This window comes from Xyrauchen texanus, chromosome 45 (genome assembly GCF_025860055.1).
Source record: "Xyrauchen texanus isolate HMW12.3.18 chromosome 45, RBS_HiC_50CHRs, whole genome shotgun sequence".
NCBI lineage: Eukaryota > Metazoa > Chordata > Actinopteri > Cypriniformes > Catostomidae > Xyrauchen > Xyrauchen texanus.
The window spans coordinates 5,118,600-5,145,923 of record NC_068320.1 but is presented as its reverse complement, the minus strand read 5'-3'; the positions used below and the strand labels follow the sequence as shown (position 1 = coordinate 5,145,923).

Sequence of the window (27,324 nt, the reverse complement as noted above, 5' to 3'; positions counted from 1 at the left end):
TTGACATAAGACATTTCCAGGTTATCTATGACTGTGTACCTACCGTTTATTACACTTAATTTGTTCATTAGTCTCCATGCAAACAAATATCAAATGCTGACATTTTTTCCCTTGATTTGACATTTATTGTTCCTATTTACACAATTCATTTACATACAGAGAAAGTCAGTGCTTTGGGGGAAAGTTCTCAGAAAGAAGTTCTTTGCACTTCCTATGTCTTTATGGACACTTTTAAAAATATAAGGACACTGATACAATAAAAGCCAAAACCATCAAACCACAAAGCAATTTCCCTTTATCCATAACACATAAACCTGTAGACACAATCCATACTCTGACGAACTATGCAGAGTATTGTCTTCATTGCAAATGGTTCATATGACTTTATACTGCTTATTTTTTGGCCCAAAGGGTTCTGCGTAAAGGGACATAGTGGTCCCATTTTTGAGGCAATGATATCTTGAAGTTGACTGGTGAGGCTGTGGGTGGGGCTTCAGTCACTCGTTGGTGCTGATTGGCTGGCTATTGTAGTCGGTGGACTCCATTTTGAGTATGTAGGGAATGATGCTGTCGATCTGGACATTCCCGATGAGGCCGGCGAAAAAGAGCTCTTCAGTTAGTGCGGCGCTCATGAGCCGCAGGGCCGGTAGACGAACTAATAGCTTTGACAAACTGAGAGACAGTTTAAGAAAATCACTTTGGTGTAAGGATGTGCCAAAAATATACTGTATTATATTGATACAGTGCTATGAAAAAGTATTTGCCCCTTCCTGATTTGTTCTAGTTTTGTGTATTTTTCATACTAAATTGTTTTAGATCTTCAAGCAAGATATAACATAAAACAAAGTCAACTTGAGTAAACACAAAATACAGTTTTCAAAAATAATTGTTGTTTTATTGAAGCAAAAAAGTTATCCTATCAAGTCAAGTGGTTTTTATTGTCGTTCAACCATATACAGTTAGCATAGTACACAGCGAAACAAGACAACATTCCTCCAGGACCATGGTGCTACATAAAACAACAGGACAAACACAGAACCACATGAGACTACACAGACTAAACAATATTTCTATATAAAGTGCACGTGCAAACGTGTGCAAAAAAGTATGGGACATTACAATAAATTACTAAAAGGAACAGGACAATAGACACAGTAAGAGACAGTGCAGTGCCGACCAGTACACATTTGTAATGACTAGTGCAAAAAGATGACACTTTCTAAAAATGCCAAATGTAAATATAACATACTATGAAATAGTGTTCTATGGACATAGCAGTTATTGAGGTAGCTGCCAGGTATAGTGACAATGAATTAAAGTGCAACTCTGGACATGTGCAAAAGTTGGATGGTGTACACGTGTGTGTGTGTGTGTGTGTGTGTGTGTGTGTGTGTGTGTGTGTGTGTGTGTGTGTGTGTGTGTGTGTGTCAGTCCAGTCTCCGAGTACTGAGGAGTCTGATGGCTTGGGGGAAGAATCTGTTACACAGTCTGGCCGTGAAGGCCCGAATGCTTCGGTACCACTTGCCAGATGGCAGGAGGGAGAAGAGTTTGTGTGAGGGGTGTGTGGGGTCATCCACAATGCTGGTTGCTTTGCGGATGCAGCGCTTTGTGTAAATGTCTTTGATGGAGGGAAGAGAGACCCTGATGATCTTCTCAGCTGTCCTCACTATCCTCTGCAGGGCTTTGCAAAACGGTGCAAGTCCCAAACCAGGCAGTGATGCAGCTGCTCAGGATGCTCTCAATAGTCTCTCTATATGAGGTGAGGATGAGGGTGGGAGATGTGTTTTTCTCAGCCTTCGAAGAATGTAGAGACGCTGTTGTGCTTTCTTGGTAATAGAGCTGGTGTTGAGGGACCAGGTGAGGTTCTCCGCCAGGTGAACACCAAGGAATTTGGTACTCTTGACGATCTCCACAGAGGAGCCATCGATGTTCAGTGGACAGTGGTCACTCTGTGCTCTCCTAAAGTCAACAACCATCTCTTTTGTTTTGTCCACATTCAGAGACAGTTTGTTGGCTCTACACCAGTCTGTTGGCCACTGCACCTAATCTCTGTATGCGGACTCACCACGGTCGTGTCATCGGTGAACTTGATGATGTGGTTTCGAGCTGTGCATTGCTGCACAGTCGTGAGTCAGTAGAGTGAACAGCAGTGGACTGAGCACACAGCCCTGGGGGGTTTTGGCCCACTCTTGTTTTTTTGGCCCACTCTTGTTTGCAGAACTCCTTTAGTTCAACCACACTGGAGGGTTTTCAAGCATGAACTGCCAATTTAACATCCTGCCATGGCATCTCAATCGGGCTCAAGTCAGGACTCTGACGAGGCCACTCCAAAACTTTAATTTGACTTCTTTTGAGCCATTCAGAGGTGGACTTACTCCTATGCTTTGGATCACTGTATTGCTGCATAATCCAGTTGTGCTTGAGCTTCAAATCACAGACTGATGACTGAAAATTCTCCTGTAGGACTTTGTGGTAGAAAGCAGAATTCATGCAAGTTGCCCTAGCCCTGAAGAAGCAAAGCATCTCCAAATCATCACACTACCAGCGCCATGTTTGACCATAGGTTTGATGTTCTTTTTGTGGAATTTGGTGTTTGATTTACGCCAGATGTAACAGGACCTCTGTGGCAGGGCAGAGGGCGGGGCCGGGTCGTAATTATACACACCCAGTCCATTATCAGGCTAATCAAGCCTCAGAGAGGGATAAAGGCCGAGGATTGTGCGAGAGAGAGAGATAGTTTACGGACATGTCCATCGTGTGTCTTCTGTTTAAGTTTTATAATAAAATATTATTTATATTGAAAAGCCGGTTCTCGCTTCCTCCTTTCCATTGACTTCTTTACACTGGTGCCAAAACCCAGGAAGGAGGAGGGATACGCCGTAGTAGAGTTCCCGCCACTACCGTCCACCCCAACGGAGCAGCCGCGGCCATCTGCCGGGGGACGAGGAGCCCGGCCGTCTGGAAGCGGACGACGGCTGCAGACCGCGAGGGGAGAAGGGGCTCCTAACCAACCGCCTGGAGCGGTAAGTGGGCAGGGGAGACCCCTTCTGTTCCACAAGAACGTGGCGGGGCTTTCCGTCCACCAGGGGCTAGTGGTCTGCCTCCGATCCGCCCGGAGAGGCATGGCTGTCGTCCGTTAGAGGAGTGCCCGAGGAACAAGCTACGGCGTATCGGAGAACTGGCGAGTAAGTGTTTTTTTTTTAATCTCTCTCTCCTCTCTCTCACTACCGCTCCGCGTTGGCCTTTTCCCTCTCGTTTAAATTTTACAGTGTTTTTTGGGGGGGTACTACACTGTTACAGGAAGTACCCCCAGATGTAATTATTTCTGTTTCCCTTCCCTTGTCCCCTCCCTCGTCCAGATAGACTGGGATGACCTGCCGGCAGGTGGGGCAAAAGGCACACCCCTCCCCAGGGAAGGGGGGTGTACGTCATGCCGGGGGCTCCCCTGCCTGAGAGAACGAGGGAGGAATGTGGCAGGGCAGAGGGCGGGGCCGGGTAGTGATTATACACACCTGGTCCCTTATCAGGCTAATCAAGCCTCCGAGAGGGATAAAGGCCGACTGCGGAGGATTGTGCGGGAGAGAGAGTTTATCTTCTGTTTAAGTTTTATATTAAAATATTATTTATATTGAAAAGCCGGTTCTCGCTTCCTCCTTTCCATTGACTTCTTTACAACCTCTATCTTCCAAACAGTTTCACTTCTGACTCATCAGTCCACAGAGCATTCTCCCAAAAGCTTTGATGATCATCAAGGTTTGTTTTGGCAAAATTCAGATGAGCCTTAATGTTCTTCTGGGTTAGCAGTGGTTTTTGCATTGCCTATCTTCCATGGATGCCATTTTTGGCCAGTGTCTTTCTGATAGTGGAGTCATGAACAGTGACCTTTATTGATGCGAGAGAGGTCTGCAGTCAATTGGATGTTGTCCTTGGCTTTTTTGTAACTTCCTGGATAAGTCATTACTGTGCTCTAAAAGGAATTTTGGAAGGACAGCCACTTCTGTGAAGGTTCACTACTGTGCCAATTTTTCTCCATTTGGAGATAATGGCTCTCACTGTGGTTTGTTGGAGTCCCAGAGATTTTGAAATACCTTTGTAGCCTTTCCCAGACTAATGTATTTCAATCACCTTTTACCTCATTATGTCTGGAATTTCTTTCGACCTTTGCATAGTGTGCTACTGGGTGAAACCTTTTAGCCAACTTCATGCTGCTGAAAAAGTTCTATTTAGGTGTTGATTTGATTGAACAGGGCTGGCAGTAATCAGCTGTATATTCCAGCTGAACCCCAATATGAATGCAGTTTCATAGATTTGGGGATTTAGTAACTAAAGGGGCAAATATTTTTTACACAGGCCCAGTCGGTATTGGATAACTTTTTTGCTTCAATAAATAACATTTTAATTTAAAATCTGTATTTTGTGTTTACTCAGATTGCCTTTGTTTTATGTTAGATTTAGTTTTAATTTTTTAAACAATTTAGTACGAGATATACACAAAAACAGGAGAAACCAGGATGGGGCAAATTATTTTTCACAGCACTGTATATTGTGTTTCAAGCAAATAAAAAAAATGATATTCTTCAGATTTAAACGCTGTCTCTCAATATTTATTATTGAAAAAACATCTGGTACGGATGGAAAACCACACACTCACCGATATGTGTCCTCTGGATAAACTTTGCTCACGTAGTCCTGTAGTTCCATGTGAGCTTTCTCCTGAAAACGCTCTATCTGAAGGGTGCTGTCCACTCCAGAGTGATCTATGGCCAAGACACACAAACAATTATATAATTTACTTTTCTCACTTCTTTTTCTTTAATACATTCTCAAATTAAATTCAAACCAGTTTTTTGTACCCGGGCTGAAGAGAGCCACAGCTTTGAGGTAAGCATACTCATAGGCGTCAGGACTCATGCGGCTCATACTGTTACAAAACTCCTGCATACGCCAGATGTGCTCCATCACCTGCTTCACCCGCTCTGGAGACAGTTTTTCTATTAAACACATATCACATTAGTCACCCGTATACCAAGTAATTTACAAAAAAGTGTAGTTATATAGTTATAATGTAGGCATGAGTGATGAGCACAAATTTAAATCACAATGTTCTTAAACTTTCGGTTTATAAAACGATATATCACAAATATATTTTTACAGAAAAGTGATTTAAAGATGCTATATGTAAGATTGACAACAAGCATTTGAAATGGGTACTGCAGTCCAAATTCAAAATATTGGAGAGTTGTCTGCCCTGCCCCAGACTCGAAGCTCATGCAGGTTGCTAGAATGTTGACACGCAAACTAGCCAACTCAGCATCCGTTTTAAAGAATTTCTGGGCTTTAAGCTGTCTCCATCTGACAAAGGAATCTCCAGTATTTATCCTTGTTTTACTACGCCTCTGGTCATGGTGGTTTTTAGATGGATGCAAGGCTTTTTAGGTCAGGTGGAATCTGTTATCTCCGATTCTGTTTGTTTGCTGGCTTCCATGGCTGCAGCATGCAGTGTTGTTTGCCCACAAACTTGATCAAATCTGACAACCTGGCCTAGTCTAAATACTACTGGTGAGTGGGCAGTGGACGGGATCACAAAGGCCAAAACATAAACAGAAATAGTATCTATCTAAAAAGTAATATCTATTGGCTGTAGCATTGTTATCAGAGAAGCCAGTATTTCAACTTAGCATGTTTCCTAATTCTCTAATGACATATTATGGTAATTTTATGATTTAGTACAGTAAAAATATTACATATAGCACCTTTAAGTAACTAATTTTCTCCTTTGCAGTGAATTATTTAATTGATAGGATTTGCAAAGGTGATTGGATGCATTTTTAACTAATTTTATAGAAACAAAACTTTAAGTTCAACTAGTGCATCACCCACCCCTATAATGATGTCCAAACAAAATAGTCACAGATTACTTTAGTTACTTAATAAGATAGGGACACAGAATACGAGTATTCATGAGAGGGTCTTGTCCACGTACCTTCCTCCAGGCTGGTCTGTAAGTGGTTGATTATTGCTGTGAGGATCGTCTCTACATTCATAATGTGTGAACACTGAGCCAGACCCAAAGCAAACAACTCATTCCAGCAAGCCTTCATCAGTGTGATGCCATTCTCTGAGCTAAACACCAGACAAAAGCAAGCAAGAATATCACAAATTTTTGAGATGAGGGACAAAACTCCTCGTACTCAAGTCATCTTTATGTTAAAAATCAAGAAATTCATAATTATACAAATATTGAAAAAAATAAATCTCAAGGAAATGTGTATTCTCAGGGCATTTATTAGTTATATAGTTTAAATAATTTCATAAGATTTTTTTTAAATGAATTCTCTATACTTGGATGCACATGTAACTTAACCTGTCCACAGGAACTGTTCACAATGCTAAACTGCCAAACAAAGTGTTTAAAAATGCAACAAATTCATAAATATAAATATCAAATGAAAGGTAGGGATATGTAAGATATCAAACAATACATAAATACAAATATTTATGATATTTTCTACAAACAACTTCCTATCAAAGTTGTGTCCTCACTTTTGCATTTTTATAATCCTGAATAAATCAGACAATGTCATGTCTAGCGATAACTCTTGAGTACCCCTTACCTACTTCCAGCTCATGCTGGATGCAACTGTAGGACACATGGTCTGGTAAATGTTATATTTTTTTATATTTTAAACAACATTTAAGTATATGCAGTCACAGCTTCCACATGTCAACACTGTCATCCCATTGTGATCATTTCTGTTACAGGATTAGTTCACCCAAAAATGAAAATTTAGTAATTGTTTACTCAGCCCTGTGTTGTTATAACCCCATATGATTTTTCTTTCTTTACACAAAGGGAGAAATTGTGAAAAAACATTGTGCTCAGTCATATTGGATTATAACAACAACATCAAGGTGTGAGTAAACAATGACTAAAATTGTCATTTTTGGTGAACAAACCCTTTGAGAATTGTGGAATAATTTTGGCATTTTAGTTTAAGTTATAGAGGCAGCTTCAACTGATGGAATGGTTAAGATCAAATATTCAATTTTGTCAACTTGGTCAATTTTCAGAATAGTGTGAAAATGTATTTTATCCCTTAACTCCTTTACTGAATGTGATTATTAGATAAACACCTTACATTCTTATTAGATGGATCAAAATAGAAGTGTGCTTTTAGTGTGTTTGATGGTGTTGACACAAATTACAATAAGATGTAAGTTATGAAGTGCATTTAATATACATTTTCAGCAAAGGCATTTTTATTAAAACCTGTTGTAACGACCAATAGTGAGATCAAAGAGAACCAAGAGCAGAGGAAATGTTTATTGGATTTATTAACAACAAATGTGAGCAGTCAATGTGGATGTCAAGGATCCCGGCACCGGCTGCAGTAGCGGGGAGAGATGACAGAGAAGCTCGCAATCCAGGGGCAATCCGTGAAGTGTGTGTTCATAGGATGAGTGTGTGCATTGTGGAAGTCAGGAACAGATTCTTAGAATCCTCAGTTGAAGCATAGTAAGGTGCAGAACAACGTCCAGCTGAGATGGCCGATCTTACTCGTGACACTTTGCCCAGTTCACTGTCCCCTTTGAACTGGCGCCACCTCCCAGGCTGCCAGATCCTACCTCTACCCTGAGGCATCCTCCCAGACCTCTGGACCATGCCCTTTTACTTAAACTACCTCTGCTGCTGTGAGCACAGGCAGTGATTGGGAACAGCTTCCTCGACTGTGGCACTGGCAGGGGAAAGGTCTCTGTGGCTGTGAGCACAGGCAGTGAATGGGAAACTGCTTCCTCGGCTGTGAGCACTGGCAGTGACAGGGGAAAAGCTTCAGTGGCTGTGAACAAGGCAGTAACTGGGGAACAGTCTCTGTGGCTGTGAACACAGGCAGTGGCTGTGAGCACAGGTGTTGACAGGGGAACAGCCTCCATGGTCGAGGGCACTGGGAGTGACAGGGAAATGACCTCCATGGTCATGAGCGCAGACAGGGAAAGGCAAACGACCTCCATGGCCATGGATACTGAAAGGGACAGGTCAACAGCCTTCGCGGTCGTGAGCACTGGCAGCGACTGGGGAATGGCTTCCATGGCCGGAAGCACTGGCTGCGACTGGGAAGCGGCTTTCGTAACAGAGGACACTGGCACTGGGAAGGCCGAGGCTTCAGGCGTTTGTTCTGGAGTGGTCGAGGCTTCCGTTGCTAGCTCTGGGATGGCCGAGGCTTCAGGCGCTGGCTCTGGGACAGACGAGGCTTCAGGCGCTGGCTCATTGTATGTGGCAGGCGTGGGCGCTGGCTGGTTGACAGTGGCAGGCGTGGGCGATGGCTCATTGACCGTGGCGGGCATGGATGCTGGCTGCAGCAGTGGAAAGGCCCTCGTGGCTGTGGACACTGGCAGCGGCAGGTAAATGGCTTCCGTGGCCATGGGCACTGGCAGCAGCAGGGGAACGGCTCCCGTAGCCGTGGGTGCAGGCAGTGGCAGGTGATAGGCCTCAGTTACTGTGGGCACTGACAGCAGCAGGGGAACGGCTTTCGTGGCTGTTGTCAGCAGCAGAGGAAAGACCCTCATGGCCGTGGACACTGGCAGCAGCAGGGGATCAAACACTCATCAGAGCTCTGTGGCGAATGCTAAGAACGACGTGCAACAAGGACATTCATTGTCCCACATGGTGGTTCCAGCCCTTCCGGTGAACCACCTTCATTCTCTCCAAAGGGAAAACAGAGGGCTGTGATGTGAAGAACAAGGACCATTGTGCAAGAAATGCGCTACAGGATTCAGACTCACCTGAATAAGGGGCTGGAAGGGGAATATGAGCTTCTGAGCATCCAGTAACATGGGGAACTGCCTGAGCCGGTGAAAATGCTTCCTGAGAGGGGCCAGCATCGGAAGGTAGGTGGAGCTGCTGCATAACAGAGGTAAGCTCAGCGAGCTGCGAAGCCATCATCTCCAGAGCCCAGTTCGAAGCAGAGTTTTGATCCTGCTGATGCCCTAGCAAAGCTCCCTGCTGAGAGAGGGCAGAATGAAGAGTGGATCCCTCCGCTGGGTTCATAATTGGTTGGATTGTTCTGTAACAAGTGATAGTGAGAACAAACAGACCCAAGAGTAGAGGAAATGTTTAGACGATTTATTAACAACAAATTTGATCAGTCACAGTGGATTTTCGAGGATCCCGGCACTGGCTGCAGTAGCAGGGAGTGATGTTAGAGAAGCGTGTGCGCTGTGGCCACACCTGGGGGCAATCCGTGAAGAGTGTGTGTGTGTTATAGAAGTCAGGAACAGATTCAAAGATCCCTTCATTGAAGCTTAGTGAGGTGCAGAACAACACCCAGCTGAGATGGGTGCTGTAGAGACGAAGTATCCTCCATGAAAGACCAGCTGACACACAGCAAAACTGGAAGGCAACCACACACCCGACACACGGCAAACCAACAGATAAATGAGACAGGACAAACTAGACAGAGAGAGTGAGGTTAGTACTCAACATCAAACAACAATGCTCAAAAGCTCAGTCAACACGGAGCAACATTAAACATTCAACATCTAACTACCTTTAACAATCCAGCCCCAGATATGAAACACAAGGGGAATAATATAGGCATTAAAAAACAGCGTTCACATGGAAACAATCAGGGTTCCCATGGAAACACTGATTCCGCATGCCAGTAGCATCTGAAACACATGAGGGCAAAATGTTGACAGGCTTGGAACAAAACAAACAGGGAACGATTAAGTCACGGTCCTTGTCAGATAAAAACCCAACCTGACAAGGTGACAGGATCGTGATATCACCGGAGAGCGCACGGCAGTAACTCACGCATGGCGGTCACTAACCACTGGACCCATGCACTCACAAAGAATGTACAGGAAACACGAGACAGAAAGGGGTCAGACAGAAACCCGGTCAGACAGAAACCCAACCTGACAAGGTGACAGGACCGTGACACCTGCTCCCTTACATGGTTCGTTAGCTGAGACCTTTGTCTACAAATATATCCATGTGAAATTAATTTAGTATTAAAAAATAAAAATTCAGTTTCAAAACATGTTTTGTCCCTTGTCTCAAGAATCAGTGACATGCCAAATGATGATACCACCATAAGTCATCTTATCTGTAGAAATAACAAGTAATATACAGTAGTAATGTAGATTAGGTGTAGGAGACAGATGAGAACACAGACACACTCACCCGAGTGCTTGGAAAGCAGGGATGGAGCGCACCCAGTGCATGGAGAGGAACAGCAGACGAGATGCTGATTCACAGATGTAGTTCAGATTCAGGAAGTCTGGCATGGGTAACGGCATCATCAACTACACACAAGCAAGCACATTATGTTTACCACGTGAGCATAAACAATTGAAAAATAGTGATTCATGGAATAACATACCTTATAAAAGTGTTGCCTCCTATATAAATTTGCATTTAATTTATTTCATTTTATTTAATACATTTAAATTAATGGACCATGGTGGCACTCAATTTGCTCAATATATTAAACAATCAATACATAGATTTGAATTTTTTATCTATTTTAATGAAGTTATATGAAAACAATATGGCGGACCATTTCTATAATGCAAAAACAAAACCTTGAGAAATAATTGTTATGTCTATCGGTTAAAAACTATATTATTTGTAAATAAATGTGTCTTGGACTAATAAAATTGTGTAGTTTGACTGTTTTGAATTTCTTTAAATTGCAATTCAGTAAATTCCACTCCATATCATTCTACTCCAATTCAAAGCATCTCTCAGTTCTGTCAGTGTATTTTCTGCCAATTTTGTCTTTTTGCACGTTAGTTCCCAGACAATTCCTCCTCTCCAGCTCAACGTGACTCCCGGTTTCCTACTTCTTGTGGCTCCCCTGTCTAGTTCCAAGTTTCACAATCTTCAGCTCAGACATATCCTCCCCAAACGGTCCTTCTGATGTTGGCGCCCCGTTCACACTTCACGGCCCACTGGCCTGTTCTCTCCTTGGCCTCCACCGTTCGCCCCAGCGCAGGGCCGCCTACCATCCTCTAAGCTTCGTTTCCAGGGTCATGCTAATTTCTCAGCCCTCACACACTGCAGCCTCCATAGGGTGCTCTGCTCGGCCATCATTCTAGCCTGTCTAGTCTATTTGCTCACCTGCTTCATTTCTGTTTATTAAGTTTGCAATAAACAGTTTGGAACCTATCTCCTTTACTAGTCCCTGACATAACAATCTGGCCAGCATGGACCCCTCCGAATGCCCAGATCTAGTGGCAGACATTCCCCAGCAAAGAGCTCTTCTCCTAAGTAGCTAAAATTCACTAATAGGGTTCTGGAGGCCATTGCGGCCCATTTTACAGAAGTCACCAAACAGCTTCAGCAGCTGCAGAGCACCCCAGAGTCCAGCTCAACTGCTGCAACCTTGTCTCCCTCTGCAGGCAGACCTATCCTGCCACTGTCGGAGCCTCGCTTCAACCCCTCAACACCCAACATTGGTGATCCCTTATCATGTAGACAGTTTGTATTGCAATGCTCTCTGGTGTTCCTCTGCATTTCATTCTGAGGACTTCAAGGTGGCATATGTAATCACACTGCTCAATGGAAAGGCCAGCAAGTGGGACACTGCTGTGTGGGATGCCCAAACCTTGTTCTGCTCAGCTTTGCTGAGTTTTCAGCAGAGATTAAGAAAGTCTTTGATCATGCTCTCCAAGGCAGTGAGACCACGCACCAGGTGTGTGAGATCAAGCAGGGGGAGCTCTCCCTCTCAGAATCTGCTATAGTTCCAGTCCCTCGCTGATGCTGGAGATTGGAATGAGGGTGTGCAGTGCGATAGATTTCTGCATGGTCTTGCTGACCATATCCTTGATAAAGTCTATGCTTTGCCTGCCTCCTTGTATAAACGATTTAGTCAATCTTGCCACTCGGGTCAACAAAAGACTGGAACTGCATCAGCAAAGCCACATGTCCGGTTTCCCTGGAGCTTGGGGAGATCTTCAGAACTCCAGCTGTGCCCAGGCAGGTCCAGAGAAGTCTTCTGATCTCCTGGCCAATTTACTGGTCTGTCATTATTGTTCATATTGCAAAACAAAATGTTCTGCCTAACTAGCTCCATTTTATTACAACAGGAGTGCTATTTTTATTAATAGCACACCTCTACTTTCATTATACTATAATTTAATAATTTACAAATTATACTTTAATTTGTACAGGTGAAACTCGAAAAATTAGAATATCGTGCAAAAGTTCATTAATTTCAGTAATTCAACTTAAAAGGTGAAACTAATATATTATATAGACTCATTACAAGCAAAGTAAGATATTTCAAGCCTTTATTTGATATAATTTTGATGATTATGGCTTACAGCTTATGAAAACCCCAAATTCAGAATCTCAGAAAATTAGAATATTACATGAAATCAATAAAAAAAAGATTTTAAATACAGAAATGTCGGCCCTCTGAAAAGTATAATCATGCATATGTACTCAGTACTTGGTTTGGGCCCCTTTTGCATTAATTACTGCCTCAATGCGGCATGGCATGGATGCTATCAGCCTGTGGCACTGCTGAGGTGTTATGGAAGACCAAGATGCTTCAATAGCGGCCTTCAGCTCTTCTGCATTGTTTGGTCTCATGTCTCTCATCTTTCTCTTGGCAATGCCCCATAGATTCTCTATGGGGTTCAGGTCAGGCGAGTTTGCTGGCCAATCAAGCACAGTAATACCATGGTCATTGAACCAGGTTTTGGTACTTTTGGCAGTGTGGGCAGGTGCCAAGTCCTGCTGGAAAATGAAGTCAGCATCTCCATAAAGCTTGTCTGCTGAAGGAAGCATGAAGTGCTCTAAAATGTCCCGGTAGAGCGGCTGCGTTGACTCTGGACTTAATAAAGCACAGTGGACCAACACCAGCCGATGACATGGCTCCCCAAACCAACACAGACTGTGGAAACTTCACACTGGACTTCAAGCATCTTGGATTGTGTGCCTCTCCATTCTTCCTCCAGACTCTGGGACCTTGGTTTCCAAATGAGATGCAAAATTTGCTCTCATCAGAAAAGAGGACTTTGGACCACTGAGCAACAGACCAGTTCTTTTTTCTTTAGCCCAAGTAAGACGTTTGACATTTGAAGCCCATGTCCAGGACCCGTCTGTGTGTGGTGGCTCTTGATGCAGTAACTCCAGCCTCAGTCCACTCCTTGTGAAGCTCCCCACACATATGAATGGCCTTTTCCTGACAATCCTCTCCAGGCTATGGTCATCCCTGCTGCTTGTGCACCTTTTTCTTCCACACTTTTCCCTTCCATTTAACTTTCTATTAATGTGCTTTGATACAGCACTTTGAGAACATCCAACTTCTTTTGCAATTACCTTTTGAGGCTTTCCCTCCTTGTGGAGGGTGTCAATGATGGTTTTCTGCACAACTGTCAGGTCAGCAGTCTTCCCCATGATTGTGAATTCAACTGAACCAGACTGAGAGACCATTTAAAGGCTCAGGAACCCTTTGCAGGTGTTTAGCTGATTAGAGTGTGACACTTTGATCCTACAATACTGAACCTTTTCACAATATTCTAATTTTCTGAGATTCTGAATTTGGGGTTTTCATAAGCTGTGAGCCATAATCATCAAAATTATATCAAATAAAGGCTTGAAATATCTTACTTTGCTTGTAATGAGTCTATATAATATATTAGTTTCACCTTTTAAGTTGAATTACTGAAATGAATGAACTTTTGCACGATATTCTAATTTTTCGAGTTTCACCTGTATACTTCACTATCACTCGTATCTTTTACTTCATTGTACTATTCAGTTAATGACATATTTATTTAAATTTTAGCGATGGGTTATATTTTGCATTAAAGCAACAGAAATCTGTATTGTCAGATGGATTGAATCTTGCATTAAAACACATAAATGTTTTTTGCATCTCTCTTGGTATGAATGGTCCTGCACAGAGTCATTTTATGTTGCTTTACCTGCTGTGTGTGAAAATCTTCAATGATATCTGACCTTAAAGGGGACATGCATGTCCGAGAGCAGCGGTCCTTCTAGTTCCAGCAGGGTGGCACTTTGTTCATCAACCCTTACAGCAACATCATCCTCTGCCAGCTCTTCCCCACAACCCTCTTCTGGCAGGAGCACCTTTGTGAGTGTGTCAAAGGCCCTAAACAAACACATGAAAACACAATAAAACACAAACATGTAAACACAGGTGTCTACCACACATCGTTTAGGTTTAATATCAGGACTAGAGGAGTTTCTTTTTGTACCGTGTGATGCCATTCTGCTCATCCCGCTGTTCATCTGTTATAACACTGTCATTGCTACTCATGGTCTCGATCCCTGATAGGTCTGTACTGTAGTCCATCATCTCACGACCTTTGTTGATGTGTCCCAGAGATGTGACCACGTTTGCAAGAGTCCCCAGATCTCCCTGATTGGAATCATTCTGAAGTGAACACAAATTTGTTTAGAACATATCACTAAATACTAAAAACAAAGTGTGACAGGTTGTGAAGTGTTAATTTTATAAAAACAAAATATATATTTTTTAAATTCTAGATTGAATTCTATTAAGAAAATTTTAGGAGTATTCTGAAAAATGTACATTACTGTAACGTGTCAAGACATTTACCTTTACAGTTTTTTCTGCATTTCACATCATTCTCAAATGTGATTCTCATCACAGTTAAACAGATTATTATTTATGTATTACACTGAAGTGTATTATAATCTTTTTTTATAATCAGCATAAATTAAAGGCAATATACTATTACAAAATACCTTCTATATTTCAATATACAAATATTTTTAACAATACAGTAATGATAATGCAGTTTTTTTTTTGTATTACAGTAATGAGAATCGGTGGGTAAATGTGCTCAATTGAGATAATAAAAATATCATAATACAAAAAATCTTAATGGTCCAAAAATAGGCTTCCTTTTCCTTATATATATATATATATATATATATATATTTGCATACACACATTATTATACATTATTTAGGACACAGCTGTGAGGAGAGGACGCTGGCGCTGTTTGTTCGCCGCTTCTCCGTCTGCTATTTCGCCGTCTGCTATTCCTTCTTTGTTCCTGTTTTATTTGTGTTTACTGTACCTCTACATTTGGACAGTCTCTCAGCTAGTTCCCGAAGCTGCTTGGGCATCACGACCGGACTGTCGCCTCGTCGGTTAGCCGCTAGCAGGCTGGCTGCCCGCGTTCATCAACGCGTGCCGGCTAATTCTAGTTGCAATAGCGGCAAAACCGATTGCCTACCTCTTTCTCACAGGCAACCTCCACCAGATGTGAGCCATGACCGAGACTTTCATCTCCTCCTGTCATGCCGTGGATAATTTTAGCATTTACATTAGTTCTCCATCTCTGTGTCCCTAGTCCATCACTAACCGCTATTACGGAGCTCTCAGTCCCTCCGCTCGGCATCATGTTCATATATTCAACTCTGCAACTGGTCGAACTAATCAACTTCTCCATTCCATCCTGCATCCCAGTCACCAAACAGCTCGGACTTCTACGTCGACCCCGTTATATCCACAGAAGCTTTCGCCGCAAGTTTGTTTACTTCCACCACGGACATTCCATTCCATCCATCTGGTCACCTGCACGCTTTGTCGCACCTCTCCCACGTCATCGGAGTGCTTCCCCCGCTGGATCACTTAGCGCTGAGCGCACCGTTTGGCTGCACAGAAAACCCGGACTGGACTACAGTGCTATTCGCACATCAAATATATCTATTCCCCAATCACTTGCAAATCCACTCACTGTCCCTCCTCAACTGCATTAGCCCCCCACACGCACTGCTAACTGTGATAATCTCAGATTTTTCCAGCCTGCCCCCATCTCACCACCCTCTCACCAGGCTAACTTTGCCCTCCTCAACACCCGATCGCTTAACAATAAAGCCCCTGCCCTTCATGAATTTATTCTTGACAACACGCTGGATTTCCTTCTGCTCACCGAAACCTGGCAACAACCCGATGACTTCTTTTCCCTTAACCAAGCATCCCCCACTGGCTACAATTATATCTGCAAACCCCGCCCCTCCCGCCGTGGAGGTGGACTCGCCGTTATCTATAATCAGAACTTCCGGATCACTGAACTCACCCTCCCTTCAGTATCATCATTTGAATATCTCGTCTTCAAAGCTCTTTCCTCCTTGACAGTTATCCTCATTTACCGGCCACCAAATCCCTCCTTCCTCTCCGATTTCACTGAACTTCTCACAGTAGCCTCATCTCTCTCTCCACGTCTGCTGCTACTCGGTGACTTAAACATCCACATAGACTCCCCCACCTGCAAGCTGTCATCAGAATTCACCACTTTATTGGATAACTTTACTCTCATCCAACATGTTACATTCCCCACCCATGAAAAAGGACACATTCTTGACCTGGTCTGCTCCACTAACCAACCAGTGCTCAACCTCCATCCATGCCTCTTTCCCCTCTCTGATCACAAACTGATACGGTTCACCATTCCTTCTCCAACCCCACGCCCCCGCCTCCTCAGAGAAATCACATTCCGCAACCTTAAATCTATTGATCCCCATCATCTCTCTGACCTGCTCTCCACCACTCTCCATCTGGACTCAACCCTTACCTCACCTGATGATCTCACAAACCACCTCAACTCTACTTTGTGTACCTCCCTTAACACTCTGGCCCCCCTCAAAAAGAAACTGTCACCTTTAACAATTCGTCACCCTGGTACACACCTGCACTCCGGAAAATGAAACAAACCGGCCACCAACTAGAACGCCTGACAAAAAAAACATCGCTCATAGTCCATCATGAAGCCTATAAACTCCACCTCATTGCTTACAAAGATGCCCTCATTGCTGCCAAATCTGCCTATCTCTCCACTATCCTCACCAACCCCTGTCAAAACCCCAGAACCCTCTTCTCCACATTGAACAACCTCATCAAGCCTCGGATCAATACCCTTCCCTACCTCTACTCCGGATGTCTGTAACTCATTCCTTCACTTTTTCGCTGATAAAATCAACATAATTTATCAATCTCTATCCCCTGCATCCGACTTACCAGTATCTAATCTAGCCCCTAACACGGCTCCTTTCCCCCTTATCCCTCCTGACCTCCCTCCCCTTTCTCCACATTGCCTCCTCTCCCAGTTTCACTCGGTCACCACTCTGGAAATCTCTAAACTCATCAGCTCTTCCAAACCGACTACCTGCTCACTTGACTCCCTCCCTACTCCACTCATGAAGTCCTGCCTCCCTGTCCTTTGCCCCTACCTCACTAACCTCTTCAATTCCTCACTGTCCCTTCGAACTGTCCCCTCTGCTTTTAAAACTGCCGCTGTCACCCCAATCCTCAAAAAACCTGGTCTGGATCCCTCTTCTCTTAACAACTACCACCCAATATCCACCCTCCCCTTTCTGTCTAAAACCCTGGAACATATAGTTGCTTCACAATTACAAACCTATCTTCATGCCAATAACCAATTTGAACCTCTCCAATCTGGTTTTCGCCCCCTACACAGCACAGAAACTGCTCTCCTCAAAGTTCTCAATGACCTCCTCACCTCCGCTGACACCGGTTCCCTTAACATCCTTATTCTTCTCGATCTGAGTGCAGCCTTCGATACTGTGAGCCATAACATCCTGCTCACCAGACTCAAAGATCTTGGCATCGAAGGTACTGCACTCAGCTGGCTCCATTCCTACCTTTCCGACAGATCCCACTTCATCTCTCTTCATAACCTCACCTCTGCAACAGTCACAGTCACCCAAGGCGTTCCACAAGGTTCCGTACTTGGCCCCCTGCTCTTCATCATTTACATTCTCCCCCTTGGGCAGATACTTCGCCACTTCAAACTGAATTTCCACTGTTATGCCGATGACACCCAGATCTACCTCAGCACCAAATCCCCTCAGAATCCTCCCCTCTCCCACATCAACTCCTGTCTGTCTGCTATTAAAACTTGGATGCAACACAACTTCCTCAAACTCAACAGCAATAAGACAGAATTCCTCCTCATAGGCTCCAAATCCACTCTCAGCAAACCAATAACACTACTATCACCATTGACGACACCATTGTCTCCCCATCTCCCCAGGCCCGCAACCTCGGCGTGATTTTTGATTCAAACCTCCGTAACGTCGCCAAAATCAGACCCTTACTCACACCCTCTGCTGCTGAAAGACTCATTCACGCCTTCATCTCCTCACGACTGGACTACTGCAACTCACTACTCTTTGGTATCAGCTCAAACTACATAAAAAGACTCCAACTGGTCCAGAACGCAGCTGTCCGACTCATCACCCGCTCCAAATCCTGGCACCACATCACTCCAGTCCTAAAACAATTACACTGGCTTCCCATTTCCCACCGGATCACATACAAAATCCTGGTACTTACCTACAAAGCCATCCATCACCTGGCCCCCTCATACCTCACTGACCTCCTCTCCCCCTACCAACCCTCACGGTCCCTCAGGTCCACCTCAGCCGGTCTCCTCTGCATTCACAAGTCCAAGCTCCACAGTTTTGGGGACAGAGCCTTTTCCAGGGCAGCTCCCAGGCTATGGAACTCTCTTCCCCATGAGATCCGCACCTCTGAGTCTCTAACCATCTTCCAGTCCCGCCTCAAGACCCATCTATTCACCTCTGCCTATCCATAGCCCCCCCGCCCCTCCCAACTCTATATGTTCCTGAATAATATATATATTTTTTTTTCACTTGCTCTGTAAAGCGACTTTGAGTTCGAGAAAAGCGCTATACAAATTCAATCAATTTATTATATATATATATATATATATATATATATATATATATATATATATATATATTTTCTAAAAAAAAATTTTGCCCCTTTTTGATTTAAGGGAGAAATATGTCTGAAACCGTCTTTGTGAGATTCAACGGTAACACATCAATAATGGGGACTAAAGGAATAGTATCACTGCGTTATATTATACAAGTTTAAATGTTATGGCTGAGTTTACCTATTATTACTGGATGATGTATACAAGCAAGTGTTTTTACCTGATCTGGTGAAGAAGGAATTACAATTGTTTTGTCGAGTTTGGACAGAGAATGCTGGATGTTCAAAAGCATGTTGGAGTCCAGTAAACTGTTGGATCTGCACCCAGAATCAGAGTGAGAGTTTGAAATGAAAAAACAATGACAAACTTTCATTTCTGGTCTCATTTTTAAATGCATACACGCATACATACACATACCGGGTGGTCTCTTTATCACTCACAAACGTTGGCATGGCTGCGAGAGGGCTGCAGAGATTTTTACGAATGTAAATCTTCTCAATAGAGGGTGCACAGTTGGCTGGCTTCTCCCTCAACACTTCCACTGGCTTCCTCTCACACTGCACAGCTGTATGGAGAATTTCAACACTGGTCATTTGCATCGAGAAAATACAATTAACATCAAGTCAAAAACAAACTTCATAAATATATAGTGACAAAGAAGTATGCGATTTTACCTGCATTTATATTTAAATTTGTCTTAAAATCCGGTTTCATATTCATCTAAGTTACAATAACTAATAATAAACAAATTATTGCATTGTTCTTGTTCATTGAATTCATCAATCAAACATTCACAGTTTAGGTAGGAAAAAGTATAGGACATCCACTAACCACTAGGCTAATGACGTGGTTGTCTATTCACAAGTAGTGTCTGCTGACGTGGACCATGCCTCGCAAAAAAGAGATCTTAGAAGACCTCCAACCAAGAATTATTGCTTCACAAGCTGGAAAGGGTTACAAAGTTATCTCGAAGAGCTTAGATATTCATCTGTCCAGTTAGAAAAACTGTCTATAAATGGAGATGATTTAATATTGTGAGGTAAAAATAGAACCCTATAGTGACAGATAAAGACTCGAAGGAATCAGTGGAACTGGTTAAAACATCTGTTCATGAGCAGTGTTTTATTAAGATTAAAATGTGAGTCCAGTCTGAGGCTAATAAACTGTGGTGCTGATATATGTATCGGGATTGATCAAGAGTTCAAATTCTGATTGTTTGGGGGTAGAAGCCGTCATGAAATCAGCTGGTGTGGGTCCTAATGCTGTGATACCGCCTCTGCCTGATGGTAGCAGTGAGAGCAGCACATGGCTCGGGTGGCTGGAGTCTCTGATGATCCTCAAGAGCTTTTTTCACACTCCGCCTGGTATAGATGTCCTGGAGGGAGGGAAGCTTAACTTCGATGATGTGTCTGGCAGTTCGCACCACCCTTTGCAGGGCTTTGCGGTTGAGGGTGGTGCTGTTGCCATACCAGGCGGTGATGCAGCCAGTCAGGATGCTCTCTACAGTACTGGTGTAGAACCATGTGAGGATGTGGTGGTTCATTCCAAACTTCCTCAGCCATCTCAGGAAGAAGAGGCGCTGGGGTGCACAACGGGTTCTGTGAGGACAGACCATGTGAGTTCCACAGTGATGTAGACACCGAGGAACTTGAAGCTGCTGACTCTTTCCATCGGTGCTCAATTGATGGTGATGGGGCTGTGTTTTCTGTCTTTTCTCCTGAAGTCCACCACAAGCTACTTGGTCTTACTGACGTTGAGGGAGAAGTTGTGCTCCTGACACCAGCGTGTCAGAGTGTGCACCCCCTCTCTATAGACTGTTTTATCATTGTCAGTGATATCACATATCAGACATACCACCGTCATATCATCAGCAAACTTAATGATGGCATTGGAGCTGTGTGTTGCCACACAGTCATGTGTGTACAGGGAATACAGGAGTGGGCTGAGAACACAGCCCTACAGGGCTCCAGTTTTGAGGGTCAGTGTTGAGGAAATGTTGCTGCCCATTCTAACCACCTGGTCTCTGCTTGACAGGAAGTCCAGGATCCAGCTGCACAGCAAACCGTTTAAGCCCAGAGCCCAGTGTTTCACATCAAGCTTGGAGGGCACTTTGGTGATGAATGCTGAGCTGTAGTCTACAAACAGCATTCTCACATATGTGTTCCTTTTTTCCAGGTGGGAGAGAACAGTGTGTAGTATAGATGCAATGGCATCATCAGTGGAGTGGTTGTTGCAGTATGCAAACTGCCATGAGTCCAGTGAGGCAGGCAGCACAGAGCAGATGCAATCTCTGATAAGCTTCTCAAAGCATTTGCTGATGATGGGGGTCAGAGCAACAGGACGCCAGTCATTTAAGCAAGTGATTTTGGATTGCTTTGGTACAGGCACAATGGTGGACGTTTTAAAGCATGTGGGGACCACAGACAGGGAGAGGGAAAGGTTGAACATTTCTGTAAAAACACCAGCCAGTTGGTTGATGACACGGCCCGGAATGCTATCTGAACCTGGGTATGTTTTGGTCTGCACAATCAGTTTTAGGGCATATGAATAACAATAATAATCCTGACAATTACAATAGTGTTTAAGCACTTTGTGCTTGAACCCCCAAATATACACTATTCTTTTTTATAGAACAACAAATGTACAGTTTAAATTAGGCTGTGTCTCAAAAGCTAGAGTGCTGCCTAACTAGTCAGCATTTTTGGACAGCAACATGTCTATAAGGCACAAATGTGCTGTCGGTTATAAAAGTGCACTAGGTTTCAACAGCCTCAATCTTGCTTCATGATTTTAAGTCTGAAAGCATGTGATTTGTGTAGATATGTGTGCGTTATTGGTGTTCGTAAGGGACTCACAGTCTTGTTTCATGCCAAGAGCCATGCAGCGCTGCAGTCTGCAGTATTGACAGCGGTTGCGATGGTGTTTGTTGATAACACACTCTCCAGACCCACGACATGTGTACACCAGATTCTTTCTGATGCTGCGCTTGAAGAAACCCTTACAGCCCTCACAGCTCACTGCTCCATAGTGACGGCCTGAACACACAAACAGCCTGTGTTTATCTTTCTGAAACAATCAAATTCTTGGCAAAGCTTAATTTATAACCATTTTCTTTGATTATTAAAAAAAAAAGGTCTGTGATTTTGTTTTGTTTTTACCTGAGGCTTTGTCTCCACAAACTACACAATACTCCACTGCTGGTTTTGGAGTGCCCTGCTCTGAACCCTCTGTCACAAACTGTGAAAAATGTACAACACAAGACGTTACACAATAAAAATAAAGATTGAAACCTTTAACCAAAAATTACATTTGTAAATCTAAATATGCACTGCAAGTTTCCAGTGACAAATAATTTGTTTGTCCACACTGAGAGAAAAAAAAGCCATGTGATTTGACAATCACAGTGAATCAGAAGGGAGGGGCTACCAAGCTCGATGCCACAGAAGTAGGAACCAGTTGACAAAATGTCTTATCGCAGTTGACTAAAACAAAAAAATCTGATTTGCATTGAAGAGATGGACATGAAAATCTTTAAACATGCACATATTAATTGATTACACATGTATGATGATACGTAAATTTTATTATGATGTTACTGACTTAACATAAATAAACATTGAGCTGTGGTTCCTGTTTACCTGGATCTGTTGTCCTGTCAGTTCAGGTGATGCAAAAAGCAGTTGATTGACAGCTGAACCTGCCGCAGAGGTTAAGATGACCTTGGCAGGGGAGTTCTCTTGTTTGATGAAAAGTTTCTCCTGGTTGGGATAATCTAGGTTAGCCAAAATAAACTGTTGCTTGCTGGCTCCTCCCTGATCAATCGTTGTGACGATCTGCACTTTCTGTGCCAACTGCTGTGCCGTCACAATCTGGCAAATGCACATTAAAACATAAAAAATCATGTCAGAATAAAACCATGAAAGACATTTATAGTAATAATGCTCTGTGAGTATCTGAATCAGGTTTCAAACTCGAATCAAGGGACTCTCAGGAGGTCCCAAGGTGGTCAACAGAAAATTAAAAATACAAATAATGTTTTTTTAAGCACATAACTTTAATTATAGTATTTATAATTAAATACTAATAACAATAATTTTTTTATTATAAATAATAATATATTATGTATAATTTTATCCAATATATAATAGAAATAATAAAAAATATTATAAATAATTGTATAAAGCTGCTTGTGGATAAAATGTCTTGAAAAAGAGCTATACAAATAAATCTGAATTGAGTTGAAAATGTTTCTCTTCAGGTCTATGCATTAAACATTAATATTGGGCAGAAAAAGAGATGCACTGTCAATATTTTAATGTTTGTTTTTTGGTTTAGATTGACAATATTCAGTTTTGCAAAAACCATGTCTTTACAATGAAAAATTATAGTCACCTGTAGGCCTCCATCTGCAGACACCAGCTGTATTCTGGGCCTTTCTCCCTCCATGATACCGATCTGTCAAATGAGTGGCTCAGACACAACGCCCCATCAGCCACATGCTCAACTGAGAGAGAAAAAACAAATCACAAAACATATTCTTTACCAATCATTTTCATTAAGAGACTACACTGCAATCAACCAATCTTATTAATCTCAATATTTCTCAGTGAATTTTGTGTAAAAAATGTGTGGACATATAATTTTTTTTGTCCACATTAAGCATATCAGACAACAATGTTATGGGTTTATTCAAATCCCTAACCATAATATAAGCAGTTGCTATAGTGATGCTTGCCTTAGCAAACACCAATAACTAGGACTCACAGAAATTACTGGAAATAATAGCCTGTTAATGGAAACAGTATCTTCTTGCGACCCCACGTACACATGCGAGGACATTGTATTTTTGGCTTCGCTATATGCAATGCATAATTTAATTTCATTAAAACCAATGGATCTCAGTTCAGGAGATTGTAGGCTGTCAGTAAAGGGCTAAACTTTCAATTAATGGAGTCATATGACAAAACAACATGGCGCCAATCACAGCGAAGTTTGTCTTTGGGGGGGGGGGCCAGCAAAACTACATCTGGTAAGAAACCTAATTATGTTTTTACACTAAAACCTGTTTGAGTCTAAAGATAAGTGTCTCTAGTTCCATCCGATGTGCCATTTTACTTTGCAATTTATCGCGAAAACGTCACACTGCTAAACACAATGTATACTAATGTGAACAATAGCACAAGGTTTTCATTAGAAATTCCACATTTACTCATTTACTGCATTTTCACAATTATATATTTGTTTAGCTTTCGGTGGCTTTATATGGAGTTAGGATGAAAATAAGGTGTATTTCAAACTTTTCTGAGACCAGTACAGACAGGCAGCACACTGGAGGTTAAGTCATTCAATAAAGAGGAAGCAAGGGAGCATCCTACAGCTTTCCTATGATGCCAAGTACATTCAAACCAACTTCTATCTAAAGTTTCAAGCTGCAGATGATGTTTTAACCACTCAATATGCTTGGCAGACACGGGACAATGGAAACGTAAGGCTTGTCTGTGTTGTTCTGCTGCTGAAGGGTTGTTTTCTTCACTGTATAAACTGCGCATTGCCACACAGCTGAAGTTTCATTTACTGCCTTCTGGAGTAAACAGGTGGTACTACAAGCTTGCATTTCTCAGGAATCTTCCATATTACGGCCTGGGGGCATTTCGATTAATGGTGTTAATGTTTTAACATGTTATTTTTAGTCAAATTAGTCACACTGAATTAACGTGTTAAATCGACAATCCTAATAATTTTATTTAACATGGTTGGCAGTGATTGGATGATGCTTTGATAGTGCAAAGAGAGAACATTGAGATTTAGTTTTTTTTGTTCATTGAGAGTTGCCAAAGTAGAAAAAAACATAAGTCAAATCAAGTCAAATAATTGTATTTGTATAGTTTTTTATTTGTGCTTTTCCCCATACATATTGTTCCAAACAGGGGCGGACGGGGAATAGAAATCGGCCAGGGATTTTACATAGAAACTGGCTGTCGCTGTCCTTTTCTGCATATTGCTTCCCCCTCCAGCATATCGCGGCACCATTTTGTGGCCCGTTCTGCATAACGCGGAGGCCCATTTCAGCTTATCGTGGCCCATTCGGCCCCGTTTCGTGGCCGGCCCTTCGGGAAAGGTCCCAGTTCTCCCAATTGCCAGTCCACCCCTGGTTCCAAAGAAGCTTTACGGAAAATCAGATGTATTGTGTTACGTCTGTAACACTCCTGGAAATAATAAACAATTTGATTAAAAAATAAATAAAATTTGACTACCTATAGCTTGGCATTATAAAAAAATTCACAATGTACTCCCGCTGTCCACATATGTGGACATCACGTTTTAGGAAAACGATTTGCTCTTTTTTGCAAATTCATTAGGTGCTACTAGTAACAAATCAAAAAGGGAAATGGAAAATGCACACTCTCATATGGGTTAGTTTTTAGCTATTTTCAGTGCAATATTCTGATCTGTATCAGTGTCAGAAATTCACTTTTTTTTGTGAGGGGACTTGATTCTCAAGGGCATTTGTTTTCTGACAATTTAAAATTAAATTAAAACATTAAAATCAACATCAAATCATACTTTATGCCATAATATGTAGGCTAAATGACAAGGACTAGGTCTAAAATAGAATATTAAAGCCAATATCAGTGGTTTAAAGGCATTTTTGCCCATGCGTTTTTCATTTCTGGGACATTTTTGGTGGCAATTTTGCCCCATTAATTTCCAACCCTGCCCTGTATCATCTGGACAATAAATTTATTCAATCACACCTCCTCAGATTGAGTCACCGCTGTAGTATGATTTAGATAATATTATACCTGATCTGTAAATTAATGTGTACTCGGTGCTATTTTTATTGAAAATAAGATTTATAAAGGGAAAGCCTAGCCGTTAAATTAGTTTAAGCTACATTAGCACACATAGGCATGTTGACTTTATGGTATCACAAGACCGCATAATAATGGTCAACAACTGTGATTTAGTGTGAATGACGGTTGTGGGGTCAGTAACTTGAGGAGTGAGTGTGTGTGATCCGGGAAGATAAAGTCAGATCTGTTCCTGTAGGTTAAAGGTCATGATTGAAGGGTTAAAGCCCCATACACAAAGACGGTGCTACACAGTAGTAGAGCAGCTCCACGACAAGAGAGATCACAGGACATATCAAACATCTACACACATTCATATCATCGACGGATAACAAAACTGCGCGATTAATCATCTTTGTTCTTTAATATGACATGTTTGTTGTTGTGTTTGTCAGACTAGCATGGTTAAAGCTGGGTTAGCCTGCTAAATTACATCATAACAGACTGTAAATTTGTTTTGAGGATACACCTTTTATTAGAGTTATAGTTATTAAATAATCATAAAAGCTCATTGGGTCTGCTCAATATCAAATAAACGCCTTTAATAATCGATTTCATAACGTATTATATTATGGTAGTTGCTAGGATGCTAACTCGTGTTAGCAGGCCGGCTAACTACAGCGCTAACGTTTTCCTGTATTGTTCGTCCTAATCGATTGCTGAACACACAGTGGGGTTTGGTTATGTTGTTCTTACCCCGGTAGCGTCCGTAGTTATCCAAATATGACGATGTTTTGAGAAATAATCATAATCTGACGGCTCACTACAGCTACAGGAGGTCAGAGTTCGCGACCTGCTTAAAGGAGACCGGCGAGTCTGCACATGCGCACCTGAACTCCTGAGCCATCATGCAAACTGATAATTTTCATGAAGCACGAGTGATGATGGGTTATTTACTACCGTCCAGAATTTGCATGGAAACATTTAATTCCATTCCGGGATTTCAATGATTCGAACATTTTCCTGACGCGTTCATGTGAGCATTTGTTTACTCCCCTAGACCGTTCTCTGATATGCATAATTAGAAAGCCCGATTCATTTTATTGAATCGGCTTGTTCGAACGGTTATGAAGCTCGTAAACAGTCCTCTCATATGAACTAATGAGAAGTCCGATTCATTGTAGTTAATCGGTTTGTTCGGACAGTTCATATGTGAAGCTCGTAAACAGTGCTTTCATATGAAGCATTGAGAAAAAAACGATTAATTTTAGTGAATCGGTTTGTTCTGACTTCATATATAGCTCAAAAACATCCTCTCATATAATCCATTTGGAAGTCCGATTAATTTTAGTGAAACGATTTGTTCGGACAGTTCATATATGAAGATCAAAACAGTCCTCTCATATGAAGAAAAACCTTATTAAAGGATGATTTATTTGAGTTTCACGCAGAATACCCTTTGCATAATTTGTCTTCTTATTTGTTGTTGAATATTTACGTAAACGCTGTTGTTCATTATTTTTTCAGTTCATAATTTTCATATTCATAATCTGTTCAAAGGCTGTTTAAGATGATAGTTATAAAAAACAATTGGACAGAATAAGTTAATATTTTAAACTTGTAAATGCTAAATTAATTATACACTGTTATGTAATAATTTCCATATCAAGCACCAGTAACAGTCATAAAAATGTGTTATTGCTTGTATGATAGACCACAATAGGTTACTTTTTTGTTTTTGAGAATTTTGCAGGGCAATGTG

At 42.1% G+C, this 27,324-nt stretch overlaps 1 protein-coding gene across 3 annotated transcripts; it reads right to left on the bottom strand.

Annotated features, from left to right (window-relative positions):
* On the bottom strand, window positions 1-26,464 carry LOC127637166 (nuclear receptor subfamily 2 group C member 1-like). Of its 3 annotated transcripts, XM_052118094.1 has the most exons (15): window positions 26,319-26,428; window positions 24,683-24,977; window positions 23,164-23,275; window positions 22,410-22,640; window positions 21,930-22,008; window positions 21,627-21,806; window positions 19,189-19,336; window positions 18,992-19,088; window positions 14,233-14,411; window positions 13,973-14,126; window positions 10,184-10,305; window positions 5,984-6,123; window positions 4,854-4,991; window positions 4,652-4,757; window positions 1-672 (listed from the first exon to the last, which is right to left on the bottom strand). In XM_052118094.1, the coding sequence occupies exons 3-15, from the start codon at window positions 23,215-23,217 to the stop codon at window positions 498-500; spliced, it is 1,803 nt and encodes a 600-aa protein (XP_051974054.1). In that variant the 5' UTR covers window positions 23,218-23,275; window positions 24,683-24,977; window positions 26,319-26,428; the 3' UTR covers window positions 1-497. The 3 variants fall into 3 exon arrangements, 2 of the variants coding, with proteins under 2 accessions (XP_051974054.1, XP_051974053.1); XM_052118093.1 differs by lacking the exon at window positions 24,683-24,977 and having other exon boundaries at window positions 26,319-26,464; XR_007969680.1 differs by lacking the exons at window positions 1-672; window positions 4,652-4,757; window positions 24,683-24,977 and adding an exon at window positions 8,782-9,062 and having other exon boundaries at window positions 26,319-26,464.
* Window positions 26,465-27,324: the final 860 nt, after the last annotated feature.

Coding starts and splice junctions, on each gene's coding strand:
- LOC127637166 (XM_052118093.1), bottom strand. CDS start 23,217: ATGGAGGGAGAAAGGCCCAGAATACAGCTGGTGTCTGCAGATGGAGGC. Junction 14,127..14,232: donor GAGCAGAATGGCATCACACG/GTACAAAAAGAA, acceptor GTGTTTGTTTAG/GGCCTTTGACACACTCACAA. Junction 4,758..4,853: donor TGTGGCTCTCTTCAGCCCGG/GTACAAAAAACT, acceptor TCTTGGCCATAG/ATCACTCTGGAGTGGACAGC.